We start from the raw sequence: 26880 nt of genomic DNA on the forward strand, positions 1-26880 counted from the left end.
ATTGTAATGGAATGTATTTTATAATAAATGTTGCATTCATTAAGTGTTTTTTCATAAGTACATTTTCTTAATATTAATGGAGCTACAACTAAAAAGTTAATGTTGCTAATGTTGCCAGTGATCAAAGTTGCTTTGTGTGCAAGCAGTCAGACTAGTGTTTTAGATTTAGCAACTTGCAACTAGCAAATGCACTGCTTTTTAAGTTTTGTGGGTTTTTTTTTTATGGAATGAACACTTTTAATCAGCAAATTACATCAAAATGTAAAATGAGGATTGTGTGATACTAAAGACAGGAGTAATGGCTTCTGAAAATTTGCCTTCACAATAATAAATTGCACTTAAATGTATTAAAACTGAAAACATTTATTTTAAATTGAAATACTGTTTCATAATATTATGTTTTTTATTATATTATATTATATTATATTATATTATATTATATTATATTATATTATATACTTTTAAAATATTTCTTGCATGAAGAAATAATAGAAAATCAGGTTTGCAACAACACAACTAATGAAACTTAAAATGCCAGGCGCAGGTGTATTCACTGTGGAAAGTATTTTTGATCTTGGATGGGGTTGAGCCTTAATCTGTGTCTCCCGTCCTGTTATTATGCGGTAATATTAAGCATTTCATTATGAAAACACCCACACATTGGCATCATGCATGTCAGTGTGTGCTCATATACCGTATGTGTGGGGCAGAACTTGTACAATGAATTCGTGCGTGTGTGATGTGAGCATGTGTTTTAATTGTGTATGCCTGCACAGTTATATGTGCTCATTGTTCTGTGTGAACAGTGTGTATTTTGCAAGTGCATTGGTGTGTGCGCGTTCGTTTCGCATGTAGGAATCCTCACGGAAGAGTGTAGGTGTTTGTAGCTATTTGAGTACTGAATTTAGCCCAGCTGGAGTCAGGAACGGGGACACCATGGCCACAGCCTGTCCAGATGGTCCTCCAAACAACCATGCAACTGACTGGCCAATTCTTCCCCCGTAAGGCTCTGAACTCACCGTTAGTTCAGAACCCTTTAGTATAGAACATACTGGGTATTTAATATGTAAAGATGCCTCCCTTGGTGTTGTTTTTCTTGGAATGAAATCATAAACTGATAAGTTTGTAGGATGAAAAGTGACATGCTGTTTGACTTATTATAAGATTGTTAAACATTCAGGCTGCCAGCTTATAGTTTCATTATTAGGCAGGGCATTGAATGATGGCAGTGCAAAAATAGCTAATTAAAGAAATACTGAGGTCTGTACTATTCTTAGCAAGGGTGATTTTTCTGGCTTGGAGAGTTCATTGTTAGCTAAAAGGAAAAGTTCTCCAAATAAATGTACATTTACTGTAATACCCTAATACTTCTGAACTTACATAGTAACTAACGGTTACATGTAAGTACTGTATTACAGTGGTGCACCAACTCTAGATCCAATTTCCATTTCCATGTCTACCCCTTGGATCAAATTGTTCCAATTACTCCTATACGTACTGTTGCTACATAATGTATAATATAATTCCTGTTACACGATTACTGAGTAGTGAAGTGAAAAAAGTGTTGTTACCAATGTTGCACATTTGTACTTACACGTATTCTGAGGGTTGTTACATGTGTGTATTTACAGAAATATTACAGCCGTAGATACTATGTACTAGTTACATACTATGCATGTAGTTCATCTACTTGCTATGTAAGTACACAGGTATTAGGGCCATTTAAGTGTGACCCAAGTTCTCTGTCCGTAATATTGCTTTCTCCAGTAAAAAAAAAGTTGTTTTGTGTCTGATTTGGAAAAGAAATATGCACAGACCAGGCAACAACAGTTCAAAACAACATGCCGTGGACTTTGATTGGACTCACTTTTTGGACTTTTCACTGGACAGAAATTACAAATCGTTTGTGACATAAGCCTACATCAGTCTTGTTTTATATTAGTGCCAGGATCAGAAATTCATTCTTCAATTTTTAAATGATTCATAAGTTGCCTTCTTAAGTGATCTGAGTGACATAATGACAAATAGCTGATGGACTTTGGCCTCTAATCTAATAGCAGTCCCGAGCCGTGCTTGTTTTGGATGAAGGCTTGCAGAAAGTGACGTGCAGTCTTTAAATATTCAAGAGTTTGCTTGAGGTTTATTTGGCATGGTTGGTATGCTACGTCTACCAAAATGTAATGATTTATGATTAAAACATAAATCAAAAGATTAAATTATATTTTCATTTTATCACTTGTTATCATATGAATAAATGTGCTTTGATTTTTTTTTGAACATTAGTGTGTTTTTATTCATATATACTTCTTTGAAATTACAGCTGCGTTCAGCTCCGATCTAAATGCCCTTTTATGAACGTTCAATAAACTGTTCTTCATGTACACACAGTGAATGTGACTATTGACGATGACCTTTTCTGTTAAACCAATATATTCTGGCTTTGTTTATTGTAGTGTTTAAGGTCAGATATGGTTGATCCTGTTACAGGGAGGAGAAGTTACTGGAAGTTATTGTTGTATGTGCATTAAAATGTGTGTCTCTTACAGTTGGATAATCCTGATGAACAGGCTGCCCAGATCAGAAGAGAGCTGGATGGACGGCTCCAAATGGCTGATCAATTCACCAAAGTAAGTGTTCTGATCTCAAATACACTGCCCTCCAAATGTTTGGAAACACCCCTGGAAAAGTGTGGTTTTGAATGATATCAGCATATATCCTTATCATTTTGTTTGGTGCAAATACTGTACATTAAAGTAACTTGACATTATCATTGAAGACCAGCAGTGATAATTATTTTGATTACATAATAATGGCAATATATACATATCACAATTGAGCTGCTGTGGGAGAAACTTGACCATTATGTGAGTGAGAAGTGTCCAACTAGTGTGTATCATTTTTGGACCAATTTTTCAGGAGGCTTGGAGTATAATATCAAGTCAATATCAGAATACATAGACAGCTCGGATGCCTGCATTATGCAGAGCTGTAATAGCTGCTAATTATGGATATTTTGATGAATCGAAAATGTATTTTCTATCTATAAACTGTTAATGTAATAAAATGTTTTCATAGTTTGTGTTGCAAAATCGGTGCAAAATTATCACAAATGAAAAAGGATTCATGCCAATATTGATCAAAACCCCACTTTTCTAAACTTTTAGAGGGCACTGTGAAGCTATTGCATACTGTACTTTTAAATCTTATAGAGGAGCCTATTGTAGTCTAGTTTTGTCCCACTTGGTCAAAATTGATTTGCTTTTCTTAATACCTTGAATAGGCTGGCAGGTTCCCCAAGTTTGTGTCCAGGGACATGGAGGCCATGTACATTGAGGAGCTGAAGTCATCAGTGAACCTGCTGATGGCCAATTTGGAGAGTATGCCGGTGTCTAAAGGAGGAGAGTTTAAACTGCAAAAGCTCAAGAGAGGCCATAACACTTCCATCATTGACATGGGCCAAGAGGACGAGAATCAGCTCTCCAAGTCTGACGTAGTTTTGTCTTTCACTCTGGAGGTACTTCTTCTTGCTCAGTGTTTTACAGTGTCAAGCATTTTTATAACCCGATGACAAAACACTATTTGAACTGGATTCTTATTCTCTGGGATCAAACTCTTCTCGCTGGCTACTTTTTTTTTAAATCCTAATTTAAATATAGCTACCAACTTTATTTCTCAATATGGAAGTGAATGTGAATTCCGTGACTGTGCGAGATTTCCGGTTCATTAGCCGTTAATTAACAAGAAAAATAGCAAAGTGCAGTAAACGGCAATACTGTTTGCACTACAAGCCAGTATGTTCATAATTAAGAGAATGCTTTCAAATAATATTGTAAGACACACCAGTTTGCAATATCAAGCAAAACAAGCTGTTATGTATGTCTAAAAATAGCTGAAAGTGGATGACACTGGAAACATTAAATTTACAAATGGCAGTGCCTGCTCTTGCAGGAAAAATAAGATGGATTGTTCAGGCAAATTAAAAAAAGGACAAAATAAAGAGAAAGAGAAATAATATGCTTAGAGATATTCAAATTTTCCCATTGAGATATTGTTAGATTTCTCAAAGAACCGCTGAGAAAAACAAATTTATGTAATTAAGTAATTTTCTTTAATTATTTTTTTTTTTTTTTAAAACATAGACATTTGATTCATACATGAGCTAAATGAGCTAAGTATGCCTATGAACCACTAAATTACCCAAATCAATAGAGTATAAGAGTAAAATACAGTCTGTATGAAAGATCAGTGTTGAACATTTATACCTAGTGGTTAAAGATCTTGGCTCATAACTCAAAAGTAGCAGCTTCGACCCTGTGCAGTTTCAGTTTTCTGAATAATAATGCATCAAACATTGCCTTTTGAATTCTCACACAAATTTGTCTTAACTGGTATTTTTGGCTTTGCTTCAGATCTTTTTTTATAACACTAAGCTTTCCAGATTACCACATTGCCTACACTTAAAAAACGAGAATTTCTATGAGCACACGAAACAAATGCGAACACAACATCGCCCCTTTTCCTTTTCACCACCATCTTATTGTAGCTTGTGATTTGATAGGAATTGATCTGATCATCAGCACACAGCAATGTCCTGATGAAATAATTGAATCTGCGATGGTCTTGACATTCATCACTGTCTTGACGTAGGATTTCTGTACTTCCTTTTATCGGGTGAAAATTGAATTTGCACAGCCCTTGCTTTGAATATCTCATTACAACATGTTGCATATCATCGTCAAATATCACAGGCCATGTTGCTGCATTAGCAATATATTGGTCTTTGATTTGCAGAAAGCGACAAATTGAAAATGTCACCTTATGTTCATCATGCAGGTTTTAAAGAGGGCAAGAGAATTCTGAATATGTGAGTAGCAGATAAGTCTGAGTGTGTGTGTGTGTGTGTGTGTGTGTGTGTGTGTGTGTGTGTGTGTGTGTGCGCGTGTGTGTTTAGACAAGTCTTAGCACAAACCAGAAAACCCTGAGTGGCACTGACAGCCTGCTATAAAGCTAGCTTTAATCAAGTGACATTATCTGAGAGGAGATATTCCCTGAAGAAGGGGGCAATAAAACCATGTGACGTATGTTGTGTGTTAACAACCCGTTCCCTTTTCCCTGATACCTTTGTGATGACTGCTTTATCTGACACATCTCACATCCTCTGTCCAGCTGTGTGCGGGTTTGGAAGTGCTCCTAACTTATCTCACGTCACAGGATCAGTTCACATCAAAAAATGTAAAGTCTGTAATTATGGATTCACCCTAATGCTGTTTCAAACCAGAATGACATTCTTTTGAAATTACTTTCTTCCAAGGAAAATAAATTGAGAATACAGAATAATGTGTTTGCCCATCATGCAATTATAACAATTGAAGCCTAGAGCTTTCAAGCTTCAAAAATATGTAAAAGCATCATAAAAATGTAATAGGAATATTAAAGAAAATGAAATTTCAGTGATAATCAACCAGTGGGCTGTTAACTAAATCAGTCTGATTCATACATGAGTTAGCCGGAATGGTGAACTGGATGAACTACTTCACTAAATAGATTTGACTCAAAAGATCTTTTTTGTTGTTGATGCTTTCAGTTTTGTCTGTAAATATGTCCCTTTCTAGCATTTTGGTTAATTTATGCAGGTTTTCAGGTTATTTACAAGCATTACAAACACATGCAGGAAAAAAAAAAAAAAAAAAAAATATATATATATATATATATATATATATATATATATATATATATATATATATATATATATATATTCCTGCATGTGTTTGTATTTACATATATTACGGAAAAAAACAACTTTTCAACGATTAATTGTTTGACAGTACTAATTTATGCATCATTGGACAATATTTCACACAACTTTAAAATAATGTTTTATTTTTGCAGTGTTAATTTATTTGCAGAAGAGATATAGTCTCTTTTACTTCTTGAAATTGGTTCTGGTGTTACGTTTTACACAATTGAGTTGTCTCTCTAGATTACATCTTATTTTTTCCACAGGTGGTGATTATGGAGGTACAGGGTCTAAAGTCTTTAGCGCCAAACCGGATTGTTTACTGCACCATGGAGGTGGAAGGTGGACAAAAACTTCAGACCGACCAAGCGGAGGCCTCCAAACCAACGTAGGTCTCAAAGAAATTTCTAGTCAAACATGTCTAGTCTTTACATCAGCATTATATTGAATCCAGCTTCGCTTCTCAGCAAAAGTTCAAGCACTCAGAAACTTTATAAACAGTATTATTTCTTTGAGAAGAGCTCTGAGAAGAGTAAATGATTCTCTTGCAGACTAATTAAATCAGTCTATGTACACTAACCTACACAAACCTGTTGAGGTTTGATTACTTGTCTTCATGCGTACAGACACATTCCCACTGAATTGTTCAGAGCTGAAGGAACTTAATCTCAAATCCCATCAAATGCTGTTTGCTGAAACTGTGTGTGTGTGTGTGTATTTAGCTCATTACATGATCAGTTGATCTTATTATTGCGTACACAGTAGGCCCATTCTGTTTGTGCCGAGATGTAACTCTTCATGATGAAGTAACAATTCTGGGCATGTAATCAACACTTGCGAAAACCTTACGCTGATCACATTACTCAACTAGATTTATCATATTTGTTTGTGTGTGAGGAAACTGATTAGAGTGTAAGAGAGGGAGGAAATATCACACACACCAATCTCACACAGAACATTCTTCACCCACTCATTTGGTCAGCTTACACTCACACTAACACTAATTTCTGTCACATTTCTGGAATTGTAAATTATTTATTTTCTCGTAGAACAATGTCTCTTATTAATAAAGGTTCCCTTTAAATGATCATCTTGCTGCAAAATGACCTTGAGTTTACTCTGGAACACGAGCAGTTAACTGTGAAAAACCTGTTACTACTGACTTTTTTATATCTTGCAATTGCAAACGTTTTTTTAGAACTGAGCTTGCATTTTGTACAGTTTAACTTTATATCTCAGTTTAATTTTTGGTTTTTGTACACAGTTGTAAATTATTTCACATGACTGACTGCTATCTCACTTTATATCTTTTAATCTGACAATATCTCACAATTGAGATTTTCTAATAACTTTGTTTTGCAATGTGACATTAGTTTACAGTAAGATTTTCCAGTTTTAACTCGTAATGTGACTTTAGATCTCTCTTTTTTTACTTTTTCTCACTTTACATTGTACATCAAAATGTGACTTTACCAATAATGACAACATTTTACCCTTCAATTATGGTTCTCATAACTGATTTTATGATTTTAAGTGATTTGCGGTTTTAAACATCTCACAATTGGCACTCATTTTCTAATAACTGATTTTGTTACACAATCGCGACTAATTTTTTTTCTTTTTTTTAATCTCACAATGTGACTATTTTGTAATTCTGACTTTGTCTTGCAGCAAGCAGTGCGTCTTCACACATTTCTCACAACATATCATCTCAACTCTAAGGCAGAAAACTTAATACCCATAACCCAAAATGTCTTTTAGTAACTTCTATTCTTTTTTTTCAAAGGAAACATATCAAACATTAGCATATAGAGGCTTGATTGGTTTTCTGCCATACATATTAGCCAAAATTTTGTGTGTAAATGAGAATGTCAGTATGTGACAATGAGAGATTGATGATGTAAAGTGCCTAGTCAACGCTGTCAGTCATGACCACAGTCTGCAAAGATGCGCAGTGCATGGCCTGACATACAAGACAATTGATGAGCCTTGGCTTTTGCCCACTTTTCACTGAGGTCACATCATACAGTCTGACAAGCAACAATTGTAAAAGACAGAAAAAAATTGCATAGTGCACACACACACACACACACACACACACAAAAACAAAAAAGCTCTCTCTTTTCACTAAATATACTCAGTTGCTCAGCTCAACAAGCTCTCACATTCACGCACACATTTGCCGCACATTTCTCCAGAGCTTGCTGTAATGCTAAAAGCCTGCTGGGTCTCAGGGGTAGAGCCGCGTGAGGATAGATGAGAGGGAGTCTCGGAAAGCAAAAGAATGATGGGAAACTGCTGAGGGACATGCGTTCTGTAGCTGTTTGATCAGACACCTTAAAACTATGGGGAGTGATCTTAACACATCTCTTTAATTAAAGCACATGTGTGTGCTTGTGAGGATTTGAGTGAGAATAAAAGGCAGTAGAAGAAAAAAAACAACAACAGGGGGAAACCAGGGAAAGTAAGGCTGCTGTTGTAAGCCTCCAGGTCTGCTCAGGGGCTGGAAAGGGGCTACAAAGACCTGTCTTTCAGTGGCTTTTGCTTTCATAACTGCTGTTTTATGAAACATTAAAGGGGAGTGGTTAAGCCATTTTAAACTATTTTTTTTGCATTTGAGTCACATTGAATCAATGCTTGAATTTGAGTGTTCAGATTGCTTTTCTGGCAGCAGTTTTTAGTGACTGGATGCTGTTTAACCAGACTTGCATAAAAACGTAAGGGAAAGAAAATTAAAGGGTTGTTGTCGGTAGGTCATGTATCAGGCTCTGCATTTGTTCTAGGCAGGCAGAATATTTGACTTTAAATGCTCTTAGCTGACACAGAAATGGGTGGCAGATTTGTCATAAAAGGGTCACAGACAGGGGTTGGGGGATTGGACATTACTAATTACTGCTAACCATATAATTGTGCATAGTGCAATTAACTGCACTGCAAAAGAAAAAAATCCGTAAAAACACAGTAAAAACTTCTGTTTTTAACTGAAAGAATTTTCCGTGTTTTTTAGTTTACAGGTGTTTTCCCGTAATTTTTAATGGCGCATTGCATTGTGGGTGTAAGATCCTTGTGGCGCGAATCTCGTGCGTGAAAAGCAAACGCCATTAATACACAGATTACTTCGTTCAGTTTCCGGAGAAGGATTAGTTTAACGCTTCTGAGGTAAAAAAAAATTAAGTTTAGGATTTAGTTTTTGTTCTTTACAATCTTTAGTAATGCCAATGTTGTATTTAGGTGCTATATCTTAGTAGTTTGTTGAGACCCGTTGAGTTTAACTTAACGTTACAGTTTTGCATGTCCTCACACAACGACACAGTTATTCGATTTAATTGGTATTTGTGGAGATAATGTGAATATATGTGACTGTGCCCTTATATTTCAGTGTTTTGTTAGACTAATTTATTGTCTCGCAAGAAACTTGTGGCGCGAATTGCGTGCGGGAGAAGCAAACGAAAAACGCTATGAATATCTGCCCAATCAAACTCACAATCCAGATTCATCTGTCATCTGTCCACCAGATCATGCATATGCTAGCATGGTTAGGTTGTGTCACAAATGTCAAATATATTTTGTTTATTAATAACTTTGCATTTAAGTACACATTCATTGATATGGGCTTTGAACACAGACATTTTTTAAAGAAGGAAGTGGTCCTATTTGTGATTTATTAAATTATTTATACTTATTTGTGGTCCTGTTTCTGCTATATTGTGTCACTGAAGTGTTGCTCTAGGCGCTGTGGATTATGTAACTCAGAGAGCTTTGCTGAGAAGTGTTTTACTCTGTGTGTGTGTGCACTTTGTGCTTTTTTTTTTTTTTTTTTTTTTTTTTTAACAGTCTGTTATAATGTAGATCAGTAATGTAGATCAGAGTTTCTGTACAACACGTTTTGGGTTTTAAATACAGCTAACCACTGATCACATTTAGCGGGATAAACATTTTGTGTGGTATTAGTGTTTACGTTCAGGCTGTATTTGTCATTAACACTAAATACTAATGCCTGTTATATTGTATTAAGGATTTCCAAATCCCACTCCATTAGCAATAGACAGCTTAGAATAAAGAAATAAATATGCTCAATGTTGCTTGCTGCATCCTTCTGTTTGGTTTTGTTTGTTGCCCAGCAGTTCAACATTAACTTTGATATTGATTTTCTGTTGGGTCATTCCGTGTCAACTCAATCAGAGGTCCCTGTGTTAAATACTTGATTTTGACGATATTTATTTAAAAAAAAAAAGATAAACATATTAATGAAAGGCAAAATAATAAATGATGTGGGTTCATCTAATATATATATATATATATATATATATATATATATATATATATATATATATATATATATATATATACACACACACACACTAAGTAATCCACTATTTTGTAGAGGGGGTCAAAAAGTCAATTTTCACCTGATATTCAGAGCCAAATTACGGGGGATAAAATTAAACTTAAGGCGGTAGCATTAAGTCTATAACTCACATAATGTTAAACATATTGCAACATTATTTTACATTATAGTTCTTAATAAAGTTTTCTTTTGGAATCTTTATTTTCAAGGCCCTGTGTCATTCAGTCCCAGAAATATGAGGCCTCATATTCAGACTGTTCAATAATATACATTTTCAAACCAAATGTTGGTCACTTTTAATGCAGGCCCCCATCCCCCACCCATCTCTATAAAATATTGGACTACTCCGTAAGCGTTCATCTGTGGCTTTCATTACTATACATGCTTATCTTTCTTCAGCATAAATATGAGCAAAATCAAAAATTTTATCTGGAGACCACTTTTTGAGTTGACATGGAATGACCCTGTTATCACCTCAGGAGACAGGGGCAGATTTTGCTATGTGTGTACAGTTTGGTTGAAACTCAAATGTGAGGAATCAAGTGGTGCTTTGACTCATTCAAATTAAGCATGATGAAATATTGATGCAGTGTATATAGAAATCTAAGCTCTTTTACTGCCACCCTCTGGCACTATTAATACTAACAGCACTAGGCTCAGAGAGAGTGTATTTCATTAACATGTAAATTAATACAAATATATGGCTCACTCTCTGCAAACACTGACATTTGAGTATTTAGTTTGAAAATGCATATTGTAAGCAGGTTAAGTTTTTTTTTATTCTTGTTTAAAAGAAAGAAGCTTAAATGTATGCATTGTCTGAAAAACAAGTATTGTTAGTTGTGTAATAAGATTTTTAGTTGCGTTTTATCCACTGGTATGGCTGAGATATTAAAACTTTAAAATGAGACCCATGCAGCCAGATCATAAAACTCCAATCATAAAACCTATTTCAACAGAACATACTCATGATTTACTCACATTCTTCTTGGACCTGTTAGAATTGAAATGGTATCCCAGTAACAGTGAGACTTTGTAATTATTAAATGATAATGTCAGGCCTTGAGCACTGTAACCTGTTTAAAATACGTGCCAGACATAAAGACATGTCTCTAATGTAAACGCAGTAGCACAGTTCTTCTGCGTGCAAATGGTCACATGAAGATGACTCATTGAGCAAATGAGAGGAAGCGTATGTGAAATGTAAGAAAACTAATGCACATTAATAGCATTCTGCACACTGTGGCAGAACAAGATTTTTTGTCACACACGCATACACACACAGCTTGTGGTCATATCAGTGTCATCAGACAGCTGTTCTGTTCCAGGCAGAAAATCTGATGCCAGATAGTTTTTGAGGACATTCATGTTTTATCAGCTCTGCCTAGCTGAAACCAAAACCTAAACTAAAGCTAAAAATGATCAAATATTATGTTATTACTTATATATATTAAGACAAAAAAAAACAGCAAATCTGACTGGCACAAATCTTTAGTAGATTAAGTACATAGATAGATCAGGAACATAAATCGAAAAGGAATATATAACATCTTCTGTGCCACAGGCAGTTGCTGATACTAAACAGCAGTTCACAGTTCACATGCTGTGCCCATTCGCTGTAGCCTTCAAATACACAGCAAGTCCTAGCAAAACCCGCTTTTTATGATCCTGTATTGATGGCGTGCTTGCTAACAGCACTTATTGTTTCTTCCAAAGAGTGTTTGAACGCCATGAGCCAAATACGCATCAGGCATCTCCCCTGAGACATTGATGTGAAGGAAGGTTGAACTGCTCTATACACCGACACAGCAAACACACATACACAAACATACATGAAGACACGGCGTCCATGCACCCTCAGCCTCACCCCAGGCATTCTAGAGGGAGCCAGGCTCAGAGGGGGTTGCCATGGAGACCCGTTTACTGCGCTCTGTTCCCCCTGTGCACTGTGGCCAGATGATTGCCCCCCTCAACTCAAGGGATCACAACATACACACACACACACGCTCACACAGGCGTGCACATGCGTCACAAATACTTTCATGTGCACACATACAGATGCACACACATAGTGTATTGACAGACAAGCCAACAAAGCTGCAATTATGGTCCTGTTGATTCAGCCCGTCTTCGCAAAGCAAAAGAGTGCATAGTCCATTTAAACGTATTTATATGTGTAGACAAGCTTTTAAAATGTTTAGGTTGTTATTAGATTTTTGCCATTTTATTAAAGGTACATATAACGGTAGATTCAGACCAGATTCAATACTATGTCTCCTACAGTGTGTGACTGAAATACCAGGCTACAAAATGTAATTTATAATATAAGCAGCAAAGTTGGATTCCAGCTTTGTTCTTTACTTTATGGAGGATGCTTTTGTGTAGATTTTTTCACACACACATATATATATATATATATATATATATATATATATATATATATATATATATATATATATAACTTTCCCTCCAGTATATACAGATATAAAGACTGTTTTTGTTAATCTTGCACAATAAAAAAATTACAATGGAATTCATAAATAAGTAAATTAATAAACGAATAAGCACTCCAGACTTTTGAATTAAAAACAACTGGAGAACAGTTTTTACTGTAGTCAAATATTTCAATCAATCTGTAATTTTCATTTTTGGGTGAACTATCCCTTTAAATAGTTGAATAGGAATTACAGGTTTGCATATCGTGAGTGTGTGATCTGAGCCATCTCTGTAACATACTGGTGTTGTTTTTATATTATAAGTTTTTATATTATATATTACAGTACAGTTGATCATTAAATGCATTCATGCAATTTGTAATACAAATAATAATAATAAATAATATTTATGCACTTTTACACCGCTATTTAAAAGAACATTTAAAAAAGTGCTGATTTATCTCTCCCTCTCTCTCATTTAGATGGGGTACTCAAGGAGACTTCACGACCACTCATCCACTTCCAGCAGTAAAGGTGAAACTCTTCACTGAGAGCACAGGAGTGCTGGCACTGGAGGACAAAGAGCTGGGACGGGTCAGACACACACACACTGAACCCATCACAGCTCACTTTAGCCCATACTCACACAGCTCTTTAAGCAGTCAGCACTGATCTGAGCTTAGCTCTGCCATCAGGAGGTGATCGGCACTAAAATGGTTTTGCTAAGCTCTCCAAAATGAGCAGCCCCCCTGCGTGCCTGTAGCTGTTCTAATGGATTTGATCCAGTGCTGAGTCAATGAGGCATACAGTCTCTCTGTTCCACTCTCTCTATCTCTCCCTCTCTATCACTCATTCTCTCTAAACAATAAGCCTGCACTGATATAAAAACAGAAAGATAAGGTGCTGATGTCGGCTCTTATGCAAATAGATGACTTCAAAGTGAAGTGAGAGATAGAGAAAGTAATGGGATCCGATGTGCGATGAATCAGAACACTGGTGGGAATGGATTTTGCTGGAAAGCTGCAGTGTCCCACTTTTTTTTTCCCCTTTCCCATATTTGAGCTAGCTATGCAATATATACTGTATGACCACTAATGAAAATGAGCTTAGCAATAGCGCAGAATTGATAAATGTACATTCTGTTTTTACATAAGACACACATACACAATTTTATATATGTCAAAACTTTTATTTACTCAAAAAAGATATTATTATTATTATTATTATTAATAATCAGTGTGGTCTCACACTACATTTTAACATTTTAAAATTAAGTATTTTAAATGTTTATAATGTGATTCCAGGTTGTATTGCATCCAACACCCAATAGTCCCAAACAATGTGAGCTCCATAAAATGACTGTTGCCAAAGGTTGCCCGGATGACCTGAAGATCAAATTGGCTGTCCGTATGGACAAACCACAGAACATGAAGCACTGTGGGTAAGTGATATCCTCAGATTTTTTATTTCTGATTTTGCTTTTAATTTGTTAAGGTTTGCTGAATCTGCCGGAATGGACACTTTCTACACTTACCCAAAAATTAACAGTTGCTGATTAGATTAAACATGCACTAACACTGAAAGGCAGGAGTTATAAATCGGACTTTCTGGTCCAATGAACGTGTGGCCTCACCATTTTTGTGATCTTTTGGCTCCACCTAGTGGATACAGTAGTAAATCATTAACAACGGAAGCATGAGACTGACTATGAGATCTTTCCATAAGGTTTTCATAAAGAGTATAAGACATGAATAAACATAATAAAATGATCACGTAAATGCATTACTAAACTATCAAATGTATTTTTTCTTGTTTTTAAGCATAAATGTAGAAAACAAATAATGCAAACAATTTGCCAGTGGGGTATTACGACATTACAAAAGAAGCAGCTTTAAAAATTGATATTGTAATATATCATTACAATTTAAAATAACTGTTTTATATTTAAATATACTCCAATCATTTCTGACCCCAAATGTTTGAATGATTTGAAGTGCATATTGTTAAAAATATTTCTACTTTGAATAAATTCAGGGTTGGTTTTTTTTGGTTTGTTTTTTTGTATTCATCAATAAATAAATAAAATATATCACAGTATCCAAATGAAATATTACGCGAAAATGATAAATCAAATCATCCGATCCCATGTTAAGTGCCTTTGCCTTTAGTGCAGTTTAATATTTTCGCCATTAGGGGCCACTAAACCTACACCCGAAAAGCCAAACTATCCTCAGCTTGAATTAAAGCTCGCTTTACTTTCTTAGAGAATACTCATGTCATCATCTATGAATTAGCATTATGTAGCAATTTAGTATTATGTAGTATTTTTAATATTAGTTCAAGTGATATGTGCAACAGGCTGTAGCAAATCTCTGCCTGATTGTCCACAATGATATGTAAAGCTGTTTGGAAACGAGGTGTGTTGAATTTAAGGAAACATTTTGTGAGAAAACTAATTTTAAGCTGTAGCTGTAGGATTTTGTAGCTGTAGAATTTTTAAAAACAATTTTCCTCTCATTTTATTTGGAAAGGAAATAAATATCTCATCTTCAAATAATAAGCCACCCATTTTGTCTGCTTTTAGCATATGAATGTGCATTTTTGTCACTTTTTTGTGAAGGGACATATTACTGTATGTCCCGTGTTTTAAAACGTATCCCCGTAATTTACCAATTCAAAATTATTCAGAGAGAAAGGCAACAGTGGCCCATTATCACCCAAATTAAGAGGAACACATCCAGCAAGCTATATCTTGACACTATGATGCAACACCCGCTCTGCGTCTTTTCACAGATACCTGTGGGCCATTGGGAAAAACCTGTGGAAAAGATGGAAGAAGAGATTCTTCGTCTTGGTGCAGGTATGTGCTTTTTTTCCTTCCTCCCCTTTTGATTCATATTTTTTTTTAATCAAATGCTGTGCATTTCCGTTGTACGTGTCAAAACTGCTCCAGTGAAGTAGACTAGATTCCCGACTCTCTGATCGAGCGCTGTGTCAGGTACTTCGATGGAGCCTTTTTTTTATTTCTGTCTCAATTGTTTGCTGTTCAGTCAGCTCCTCTGTGGCGGGTTGTAACATGTCTGAGAGCTAAAAGTTGACAGGCGGCTTGACAGAGTAAAGGACCAGCACTCGCAGCTAAAAGAGCCCACATCACACGCCCACCAGTCGCTCGCAGCTACGGCTACAGCAAGTGACAAACAACAGTCAATACACTGACATTATTTATTTACCTTAGTGTTTGCGTGCATGTGTGTCTGTGTGCTTGTGTGCATGCAAGCGAAAAACATTACACGATGCCCCGTTTGTGTTTTCGAATGTCAGTGTGGGTAAGAAAATACGCCAGAATGCGCTTTTTGTGTCTGTGCTTTTTGTTATTTTGTTTGTTTCACACAAAGGGTTAGTTTGTTTGTTCCGTTTCCCTTCTGCTTTTTGTTGTTTCTTCTCTGTTAAATCCTGTGTATTCACACAAACATCAACACATCCATCTGCGCCATCCACGTAAATGTAAATGTTAACATAAACATACGCTAGAATATGCCTTAGCATCTTTAATGTTTTATTTCAAATGTTCTCTACCACATGCACGCGTTGTGTGTGCCGAATACAATATTTAGTATAAACCAACAACCCTCCAATATGTAGATAAAATCTATGCTCTAAAAATGTTTTGTGAGCATAAACTGCATTATGCATATTTGCCTAATTATTTAAAGACATATTATTTAACCTGAATAAAGCAATGTGATTACATTTGTTTACGAGGGTCAGATCATGCAGAGGTAGCTCTAAAATTAACTAAATTAAATGTATATGATGCATACTGACCCTGTTATTAACATTATTAACATTATAAATAACACTATTGATATTTTTAGATGCGTTACTGTTCAAAAATGTACAAGGCGGTAAGATGTTATAAATAATCTCCTATGTGAACTATTTATTTGATCACAAATACAGTACAAAAAAGGGTAGTATTGTGAAATTTAATGTCCATGTCTTCAGTCTTCAGTGTCACACGATCCATCAGAAGTCAATATAATATGCTCCTTTGCTGCTCATGAAGATTACTTATTATTGGCAATGTAAATATGTATAAAATGTATAAATATGTACGATCTAAAAATGTCTTTACTGTCATCAATTTAATGCATCCTTGATGAAAAACAGTAATCATACAATTAAATATTTAGTATGAGTGTCCTTCATTTGATTGACAGTCTGAAGGATTCTATGTAAATGCGCCTGCATTTAATGTGGGGTTTGTATTACAGGGTGGGTGTGAGTTCACTGTTGTATTATTCATAGGTTATTATCACACCATGTAGACCATTTAGGTCACCTGTTTGATATCGGCTTTGGAACAAGGTGTTGCAAAAAGGTGGTGACATAGCTCGCTGTGGCTCCACCCTTCCATTTCCTTTCTTTATTGTTGCCTAACTCAGTTTTTATCTATTTTAACATCTCTATCCTTTACAGAGCACTGATAAGCATGCATACAAATTCTGCAGCGGCCAAAACGTGTCTTCGAGCCTCTAAATGCTCTTGTTGTCAGTAAGTTGACAGCATAAGGCCAGCATTATGATTCAAACTGAAGTCTAATTATTTTACGGTCGGTAGGCGATGTGACAAAACAGCGGGCAGACGCTCTCCGCTCGCTTCCTCTTTCCCCTCATCTCGTCTCCGATGCTCTGGCTCAGGCGTTCAGCCTTTGCACATCTGAATATGGTAATGCGTTCGAGTGACCCGGAGGGGCTCGGGTTGTGTGTCTGGCATTCGGCTTTATGCTTCCAGCGTTAGTGATCGATTTGCGCCCGCTCTCCCGCTCTCTTCATACACAATGCAATTTGCAGAGCATGGACAATAACAAGGTTATTTAAAAGAGCAAAAGCATGCAGGGGTAATCAGAAAGCAAAGTCATTTAAAATCCTTTAACTGTCGGTTTGACAGCGGGTCAATGGCCCCACCAGCTACCGCTCCGGCTTCTGACAGGCCCCAACTTCAGCGGAGTGATGAGAGGCTGTGCCGTGTGTGCATGTGTGTGTGTGTGTGCGCGAGCGCAGGAGAGGGGGGGGGGATTGCGCGTGCCCCGGTGGCGTCCCGAAGGCACCTGGGTGCCACCAAGCCAGATTGGGGCCCCGAAGCCAGCCCAAGTGCCCGTCACACACATGACATTGAATTTATCATGTCACTCGGAGACGGAGTGAGAGAGGGCTGCCACTTTCAGCAGAGGTGATGGAGGCGCTGGATTGGTGCAGTGCTGTGGATGAGGCCGGAGAGCGTCTTCTGTGTGTGTGTGTGTAGAATGTGTGTATGACTGGCACCTAGCTGCACGACTCGCATCTAGAGTGACAGCGTGTCATCCCACACTCTTCTGTCAGTCCCATTTGATTGGCAGGACAAAACCTTACAAGTCCAACCCTACACCGTCAGAGACCAAGACAGCCTCCCTCTGAGATGCCACCCCGCGTTTGAACCCTATCACTAGGCTGAAGTAGATATTTCTGCTCGGGAGTTTGCCGCTCTAGTTCTTAATTGCGCAATTCGCAATGTGTGTTTAATGCGCCACTATTCTTTCCAGGTCAGCCAGTACACCTTTGCCATGTGTAGCTACAGGGAGAAGAAAGCAGAACCTGTTGAACTTCTCCAGCTGGACGGATACACTGTGGATTACACCGACCCTCAGCCAGGTCACTGCAGCCAATCAGTGACGTCATAGTGAATATTATAGTCTTCACCTGTTCTGTCCACCTTGTTTTGTTTCTAGTTTGAATGGCTTCTGATGTCAGTTGCTTCCAGTTATTTGATGTGCACCAAATGTATTTATTTTTTGTAAAATATACCGCATTGTTTTACCAGTTAATATATCAGACTTCTTGTGCATTCACAAAAAGCTGGATAGAAGTACCTGTTAGACCAGCAGGTGGCATGTGCTTCTATCCATGCACTTTTATTCCCAAAGAATAGGTGACTCATTTTATTAGTGTTAAACAAACACCAGTAATTAAGTAGTTAAGATCAATTATCTTTCATTGAAACCTTCTGTATCTTTGCATAAAACATGATGCACACTGTACACGATCAAAATCTAAATTTTTTAATATTCATCTGCGTTACGCAGTGTCTGCGCGGTAATGTTTTATGAAGAATGTTTTATTTTCGTGTCGCCTGATATTTGTCTAATGAATAATTTATAGTCTGTGCGTAATCAGACACTGCATACTGAATATTGTGACATAAATGGAATAAATAAAAAACAATTATAGCGGTATCAAACAATGTCTGCACATTTAAATCAATTGCACTATAAAAATATTTTGTGAAATAACCAAAATTGTGATTCAGGCCACAATAATAGTTAAAGCATTGGCTGCCATGCAAATAATGATAATATTAATAATGCTTTTACAGTATTTGTTTGGATTAAGAAAGTAGCAACTGTACTGTTATTATTATTATTATTATTATTATTATTATTATTATTATTATTATTAACTCATTAATATAATATGATACCAATATCTTGATGATCGTATGTAATCTTGATTAATATCCGTTCATAAATCCACTGTGACTGAATATTCACAGATCATCTTATTTCATAATGCATTAGCATTAACGTCAAGTTCAAATATTTGGTGTAATCGAAATACTTTCTATTTCAGGATGTAGATTCTATGATTGTTTTGGCAATCATACAATTACTATTAAGTTATGTATGTTAATATTTATGTGCGTGTGTCTGTTTGCAAAAATGTTTGTGCATTGTATACATTGGTCCTAAAGCACAAGTTCACGTCCATGCTATTTTATGTCCTGATTCCGTACCTTCTTTCTCTCTGTACTTTCATATCATAAAAATTTGTAGGTATAAATAAACTTTAGCCAAGATTCAAAAAGCTGTGAGGGTATTGCTAGTTAAATAATGCCTCCATATACATTGAAATGGTCTGAACAAGTAGAAATAACTTTTATTTACAGAATGATTCACTTTCTTGCGATGTATAAATGATAAACAATATGTTGAACGCAGGTCTGGATGGTGGTCGGACGTTCTTCAATGCTGTGAAGGAGGGAGACACTGTGATCTTCGCCAGCGATGATGAGCAAGATCGAATCCTGTGGGTTCAAGCGATGTATCGTGCCACGGGCCAGTCCCACAAACCCGTCCCCCCGACCCAGGTGCAGAAACTTAACGCCAAAGGAGGGACAGCACCACAGCTTGATGCTCCCATCTCTCAGTTCTGTAAGTATGAATACATAGACTCTACAGATCCACACACACACAGGGCCGGAGCTGCATGTAATGACGCTCTTCGTAGCTGTCTCACTCTTGCATAGAATCTTTCTATAACATCGGCTAAATAAGTTCCCGTTCTAAACAGTGCACCACTGATGTTTTTACACCCTGTTTCACTCTACTGCTCATTAATGTCCTGTAAGTGTAATCTCAACAGTGTTCACCTCCTGAGAACAGTAACTACTTACTGTATTGGTGTTGTAAAAAGGGAGGAAAATCTCACTCTGTTTTCATCCGCACTGTTTGATTGTGTCAGAAATCTTTCATCTGCATCCCACATACATTTCATCATTGCATATTGTTTGCTTTGATATCTTTGGATCCAGTCTTTAACGTATTATCCTTCTGCTTGCTTTTGTTATTTCTTTATTTACTTACTGGTTTATTTTTTTAATTACTTATTTTGCCCACTTGTTCCTTCGATCTTTCTTTTTTCTTTCTTTTGCTTTTGACTTGCATCTTTGTATTTACTTTCTAGTTTGCACTTTTCCTTTGCCTGTTTGTCTCTTTCACTTAATTTTTTCCTTTTTTCTTTTGCTCGCTTAAGCTCCTTTACTTTTGCTTCATTTTTCTTTCTCTCTTTTTTGCTTGTTTATATTTGCTTTTATTCAGTCAATTTAACTTTTGCTTATCATAAGCGCTTTTCTTCCTCTTGCTCTTTCACTCTTTTTTTATATTTATATTTTCATAGTTAATTTTGTTCACATAGTTTTGCTTATTTTTTAACATACACTATGATTTGCATATTTTTCTTTATTTCTCTCAATTGTTTTGGTTCTGCTGTTCACTTTCGCTTTTCTTTTTTATATATTTTCTTCTTTTTTATTCATTTCTCATCACTCCTTTCTGTGTATTTTTGCTTTTATGCTTCATGCTTAGCTTTCTTTTCCTACCGTAATTGCACCATCACCGTAATTTTTTTCCCCCCCATTTTCAAATAATTGTTTGTGTGTCTATGAGTGTGTCGGATCCTCCTTCTCTCATGCTTTGTTTACAGTGTAAAGGGAATATTCTTTCCTTCTTTTTTTTTTTTTTTTTTTTTTTTCTCTTTTTGCTTTTTTCTGTCTTCTGCTTCACGTGAGTCTATATGTCACTCTGGTTTGTTCCCTCTTACCCTGCTCTCTTGTAGCCGGACTGAAGGGTAAGTGCTTCCCTGTAGCAGGCACAGATCAGATAAGCCGCTCTGGATTATCTGACACAAGCAATGTGCTATTCGCTATTCCTCTTCTAAAACTCTTATTACCCCTCCTTCTGCAAATCTCCCTCTATTTTGTTTCCTTTGGGTCTGAAAGACAAACACACTTTTATTTAAAAGAATAGACTGCATGTGAAGTTTTTTTCTGGATGTTTTGCTCTTGATTAGTAGTTGCATATTTGCCTTCTCTCAACATGGCTTCATCAGGTCAGCAGCTTCTCAAATTAAAACAGCGTTTGTCTTTTAAAACATGTGTGAAATTAAATCCATGTGTTCCTTGTAAGCTAGTTTCGTGTTGGCTGAAGTCAACAGCAGTTGCCTTTATTTAACCATAAAGATTCCCGACCAAATGGAGAATTTGGTAAATGATATAATTATAGTGATTTTCTCTATTGTAGTTGTTGATTTATTGTGCTAAATGAATTCTGTGAAACCACTGGCGTGCTCTGCACCCCTCAGCAGCTGGTAATTACCATGTTAAGAGTGACATGCTATGAATAAAACAGTGTATCTTCACCCTGATTATTTCTGGAAGCTATCAGTGGAATGTTACCAAATAACTACTTGCTAGTTCACACCAGTTTCTCTCATCTGTAGAAAGTCGTGCCTCCAGTGTTTTCGTTTTTTTGTCTCTTAACCTTACGACATCCGCAAATTAAATTGTTGTGGTTGCAGTTTTAAATGTGGGGATTAGGATGCAATTGGAAACATTAGCTGTTTGTTTTCAGTTCTCCTTGAAAAGATTTGTGTTGTCCTTGAAGCAGTGGACTCAGTATTTAACACAGTTTATTCATTCTGTGAGTTTTATTAAAAAAAGAGAGTTGGCAAATATGTAGCTAAAAAAATACGTATGCGGTAGGTAATAGTTTTTGGTTTTTTTTCATTGTACGATAATTAAACTAATGCAACTGTTGTCACAACTGCTACATCTAGACAAGTAGTTTTGCCACGCACTCACACTAAAACACTTAACAAATAGTGGCCCTGTTCATGTTGTAGTGTTTCTAGTTTGCTTTCCTATAGGACTACTAACAGTTTTAGACTAACAGTTTCTTTCCTCAACTCTTTTCTTTCCTCAACTTTTGTATATCTGCAAAGATGCACTGTATGTGGAGGGAGACTGAATTCAAAGAGACAACCTGAAGATTACTGAGGTCTTGTAATAGTAGTAGTAATAATAATAATAATAATACATTATTATTAATATTATTACAATTATAACTTAGCTTAAACATTATTCTATTATTTATTTATTTATTTGTACAGCCTCAAGGTATATAATACAACAGTAGTAGTATTAGTAGTAGTGATAGTGGTAATAATTATAATAATAATTATAATAATAATAATAATTATAATAATAGACAACCTCAAGGAATACCATTTAACATCAACAACAACAACAACAGTAATAATAATATATTTATTTATTATTATTTTACCATGGGTAACAATGTAGACAACCCCAAGGCAAATAATTCAACAGCAGCAGCAACAACAACAATAATAATAATTATTATAATAGTTACACACAGTGTAGACAACCTCAAGGGATATCATTTAATAACAGCATTATTATTATCATTATTATTATTATTATTATTATTGACGATGGCTTAAACCCAGTATACATAGCTTCATTGACAAAATACATGTTCACATCCCCCCTTGCTTCTCAATAATTTAATTAAATAAAATATATAGAAAAAATGCATTGTTAGTATAATTTGTTTAATTTTCATCTTGTTTACTGCTTCATTATTCGGAAACAAAGAAAGCAATGATTGATGTTGGATGTCAGCCAGAGTCCGGGGTTTTCTAATCCAGTGTGATAAGGACTGAAATAGCGACGGGCTCTGAGAGGGGCTCACGTATAGACTTGTCTGCAGGCCTGATGAGGGAAGCCATATTGTTAGAAACCGAGTTCAGGAGCAGATTAAATTAGAAAGCACTTAATAAAGTATGTCTCTGCTGTCACCCCTTTCTTCATCCCTCCTTTTCTTTCTCTCCCTCTGTCCATCCCTCACTCACAGAGGAGCACCCGTCCTGTCAGTTGGCCCCTTCAGCTCTTGTCGGCCCAGGGCAGAATCTCAGACTCCCGATCCGTCCATTGTGTGTGCTTCTGCAGACACATGCACAGAACCAAAAAAAAACAAAAAACAAAGCAAGCACTAAATAGCCCCAAATGTTCTGCTCTTCGGACTCTTCGACAGAGAGGATCTATAAATGAAAAGAATCCATCAATCAGTGTCATTTCTCCTCTGCCCCGCTCGGACAGAGCTGACTAATGTCATTGTGTGTTACTGTCCAGAGACCTTCCCCTCAATTCTAGTGTCAAAGAGACATGACAAGCTCATATTAAGACATAGGAGAACAACACAATGTCACCTTTTTGACCTGTGGCTGATTTCAGCATATCGTTTTGCTTTAACTTATTGTTATCTTATAACACAATTTACAGACAAAGAACCCGCACAGAGTAACTTTAAAGTTGCTTTCATTATAAAGTCTTTAATATTTTATTTCACTTAGCAACTCAGTAGTTCATAAACATTCATATATTTAAAAATACATTTATATGAGACCACAAATTATTATATATAAATTTTTCATTCCATTTTATTTATAAATTGCATTATATATATATATTTTGTACATTTTATTTATATTATAAATTGTATTATATATCTTTTGTAAATTTAATTTATATTATAAATTGTGTTATACATATTTTTACATTTATCATACTTAAACCTTTTGGTGTTAAACTTTTTCTTATTAATCTATAAAAAACAATTATAAAAAAATGTATGGAAGATTTTTAGTCTGGTCTCTTTTTCTTACTATTTAATGTATGAAAATATTAATCATAATTTCATGTATTTTGGACATACTGATTTGTTAAGCTTTATATTATGTTTAATGCCTTACTTTCGTCTGCAGAACATTAAAAGATAATATAAAAAAATGCTTGTAACCAAATTTAATAGTGGAAGTAAATGAGAACCTAAATTTCTTACCAAAATTCTTCCAAAAATCATCTATAAAGTCAAACAAATAAGCATCCACTTTTTCCATTTTTTGGGTGGACCATTTATTTTCCCTTTAGGGTTTTAAACGAAAGATAAGTGAAGTCTAACCAATGTGATGTACTGTATATGGATTGAAGCCAAAATGATACAATTATCATTTACATTGTGTAGGCAAAAACGTATACCTTCCATTATATAATTAAGCAGTTTAAGTCTTATTCCTGATTTAACATGCAAACCAGCGACGCTCTGGAGGAGGTGTCTGTTGAATGGCTCAATCATACAGTATAGCTCTAAAGCCTCTGGCTGAAATGGGGCATTAGAATAAGAATAGCCCCTGACCAGTTGCAGGATTAAGAAACGGCCCTGCTTATTTGTGCAGGCACAGATGTAATACCTAAGCTTACCGACTGCAGAGGAAAGGGAAAATGTGTTGTTGAATTTATTTAGTCTCTTTAATGGACAATAGATGGTGAGGGTAGGGGGGCTCCATGCCCGGCTCTCTCTCTGCTCTGGTTTAGAGGCACTGGGTTTCTTTAATTAGGGCTTCCCTGAAGGGGGGGGCAGAGGCCTGTGGACAGAGCAATCAATGGGGAAGGAGGGGAAAAGCGTCAACGTAGAGTTGTTGTTTGATTAGGAGGACCAGACAGGAACACTGGTTCAGACAGGTCTTGCAGGATTACCAAGCCACTGGGGAAAATACAAGCCAATAATATAGCAATGTTGGCATACAATTTTCTCCAATTTATTGCTCTTTTTAGGCATTTATGCACAAATTCTGATATAGTAGACATGCATACGGACACGTATGGATTTTACAAATCTAGATTTAAGCAACAATATTGTTCTGTTGCACTTGCAGATCAGTACTTGATTGTCACAAGCGAACAAGTTGGGCTGATATTGCCTGATTGTCAATCTCCTTTTTTGCTTAGGAGTAATTATAGTAGATTATAGTTTAAAAGTTCCTCAAACATGCAGGGAAAATTTTCTTAGAAGCCGAAGCTTAAACTTAATAAAACATAGTTTTTTTATCATTATCGCTCACCGTAGGTCAGTAACTTTCCTACGCATTGTATAATTTATATAGGCCTTTATACGCTGTAAAAATAAAATAAATAAATAGGACACAATGTAATATTTGCATATAGTTAGTTGTTTGTTTTTTTAAATGCTTTTTTTTGCAGACATTTTACTTGTGTTTTGATTAATATGTAAAAATAGGGCAGATGTACTATTGCTGTAGGTCTTGTTTATTTTACATATTGTTGAGTTGTCAAAAATTCTATAAAAATGATTATTACATTATTATTATTATTATTATTATATGTGATTATCATATATATTTGTGGTAAATGTGCCCCTAAATATATAATTGTAAATATATAATTTTTCTATAATATATATATATATATATATATATATATATATATATATATATATATATATATATATATATATATATATATATATATACATATAATTATTTGTTGTTTTTTCACATTTATAAAGAATTTAAAGAAAAAGTACTTAAAGTTGCTCATAATCCTCTCAGCAAGAAAACAAAAGCGAAAATTTGCTGTATGTGTTTGTTTTGAAAAAAATTGTGAAAAAATTTGTTGTAGTTGTTGAGTGAAAACATAATCATTTATTTCTTGAAATGTGCCTCAAAATACAACATACTTTTTGTTTTAAACTATAAAAATGAAACACAAAAATTTTATTATGTACATGCATATGTTATTATCATTATTATTTTAGACTGTTAATATATAAATATATTGCTTATATATTTATTTAACATAAGTATCTTCTAATAGGTTTTTTTTTGCACTTGCTTGTAATGCACCTTGGATTGAATTGACACAGTAATGCAAGCTGACAGTGACACTTTTTAGGCTGACATCCGACTCACAGACCTTTCTCTAAAGAGTGTGTGCTCTTGTCCTCCTGTGACTTTGAGATGTGTATATTTTTATGTGCCTCTACCTCATATGTTAATGTACACGCATGCACACAGATGCAGACCGAGCACAGAAACATGGAATGGACGAGTTCATCTCCGCTAACCCCTGCAATTTTGACCACTCTTCGCTGTTTGAGATGGTTCAGCGCTTGACACTGGACCACAGGCTCAACGATTCATACTCCTGCTTGGTAACCAGCTCACTTTTATTCCGTTAGGGCTATAGCTGCGTTATTTGTATTATCGTGTGTAATCGCACTTGCACTTTTGTGTCCGGTTTGTGCCTCTCAGGGTTGGTTCAGTCCAGGTCAGGTGTTTGTATTAGATGAGTACTGCGCCAGGTACGGAGTGCGAGGGTGTCACAGGCACCTGTGTTACCTGAATGACCTGCTGGAGAGGGCAGAGAAAGGCTCCATGATCGACCCCACACTACTGCACTACAGCTACGCCTTCTGCGCCTCTCACGTGCACGGCAACAGGTACCGCTCATCTCACACTCTTTATCTCTTTCTCACTCCGTCTCTTTAACACCCGCTTCATTTCACTCTCATTTGTAACCACATTAATTCTCCAATCATTTATCTCTCATGTTCTCTCTTTGTCATTGATCCTACTCCCACCTGAAGTTCTGTGTTTTCTCCTCCCCCTAAAATCACTCCATTCCTCTTCAGTGTTCTGCCTTTTTATCTCTCCATACATCCACTTTCCACACACGGGCAGAAACCCAGGTAAAGTAAGAGCGTAAACTCTTTTTTTTTGGGCAGCCGAAGGACTCGTTCTCACGTGTTTCGTAGAAACCCCATTCTTTCTCCTGAAAGCTTTGCGGTTGGTCACAGGTAATAATGCTTCTCACCCAGAATCCAGCAG

The 26880-nt window shown here is 35.9% G+C and overlaps 1 protein-coding gene across 34 annotated transcripts in view; it reads left to right on the forward strand.

Moving 5' to 3' along the window:
- cadpsa (Ca2+-dependent activator protein for secretion a) overlaps positions 1–26880 on the forward strand; it is a 91730-nt gene that overhangs the window by 26891 nt on the left and 37959 nt on the right. For 21 of the 34 annotated variants that reach the window (XM_043252735.1, XM_043252738.1, XM_043252756.1 and 18 more), the window contains exons 5-15: positions 2547–2627; positions 3281–3514; positions 6004–6125; positions 13003–13114; positions 13825–13961; positions 15314–15380; positions 18102–18210; positions 19554–19766; positions 20950–20961; positions 26068–26204; positions 26305–26492. In XM_043252735.1, the coding sequence (XP_043108670.1) occupies positions 2547–2627; positions 3281–3514; positions 6004–6125; positions 13003–13114; positions 13825–13961; positions 15314–15380; positions 18102–18210; positions 19554–19766; positions 20950–20961; positions 26068–26204; positions 26305–26492 (1412 nt within the window). The remainder of the gene's footprint in view (positions 1–2546; positions 2628–3280; positions 3515–6003; positions 6126–13002; positions 13115–13824; positions 13962–15313; positions 15381–18101; positions 18211–19553; positions 19767–20949; positions 20962–26067; positions 26205–26304; positions 26493–26880) is intronic. The other 13 variants (XM_043252737.1, XM_043252768.1, XM_043252769.1 and 10 more) reach the window with 1 other exon arrangement.

Source organism: Puntigrus tetrazona, chromosome 11 (assembly GCF_018831695.1).
Source record: "Puntigrus tetrazona isolate hp1 chromosome 11, ASM1883169v1, whole genome shotgun sequence".
NCBI classification, from domain to species: domain Eukaryota; kingdom Metazoa; phylum Chordata; class Actinopteri; order Cypriniformes; family Cyprinidae; genus Puntigrus; species Puntigrus tetrazona.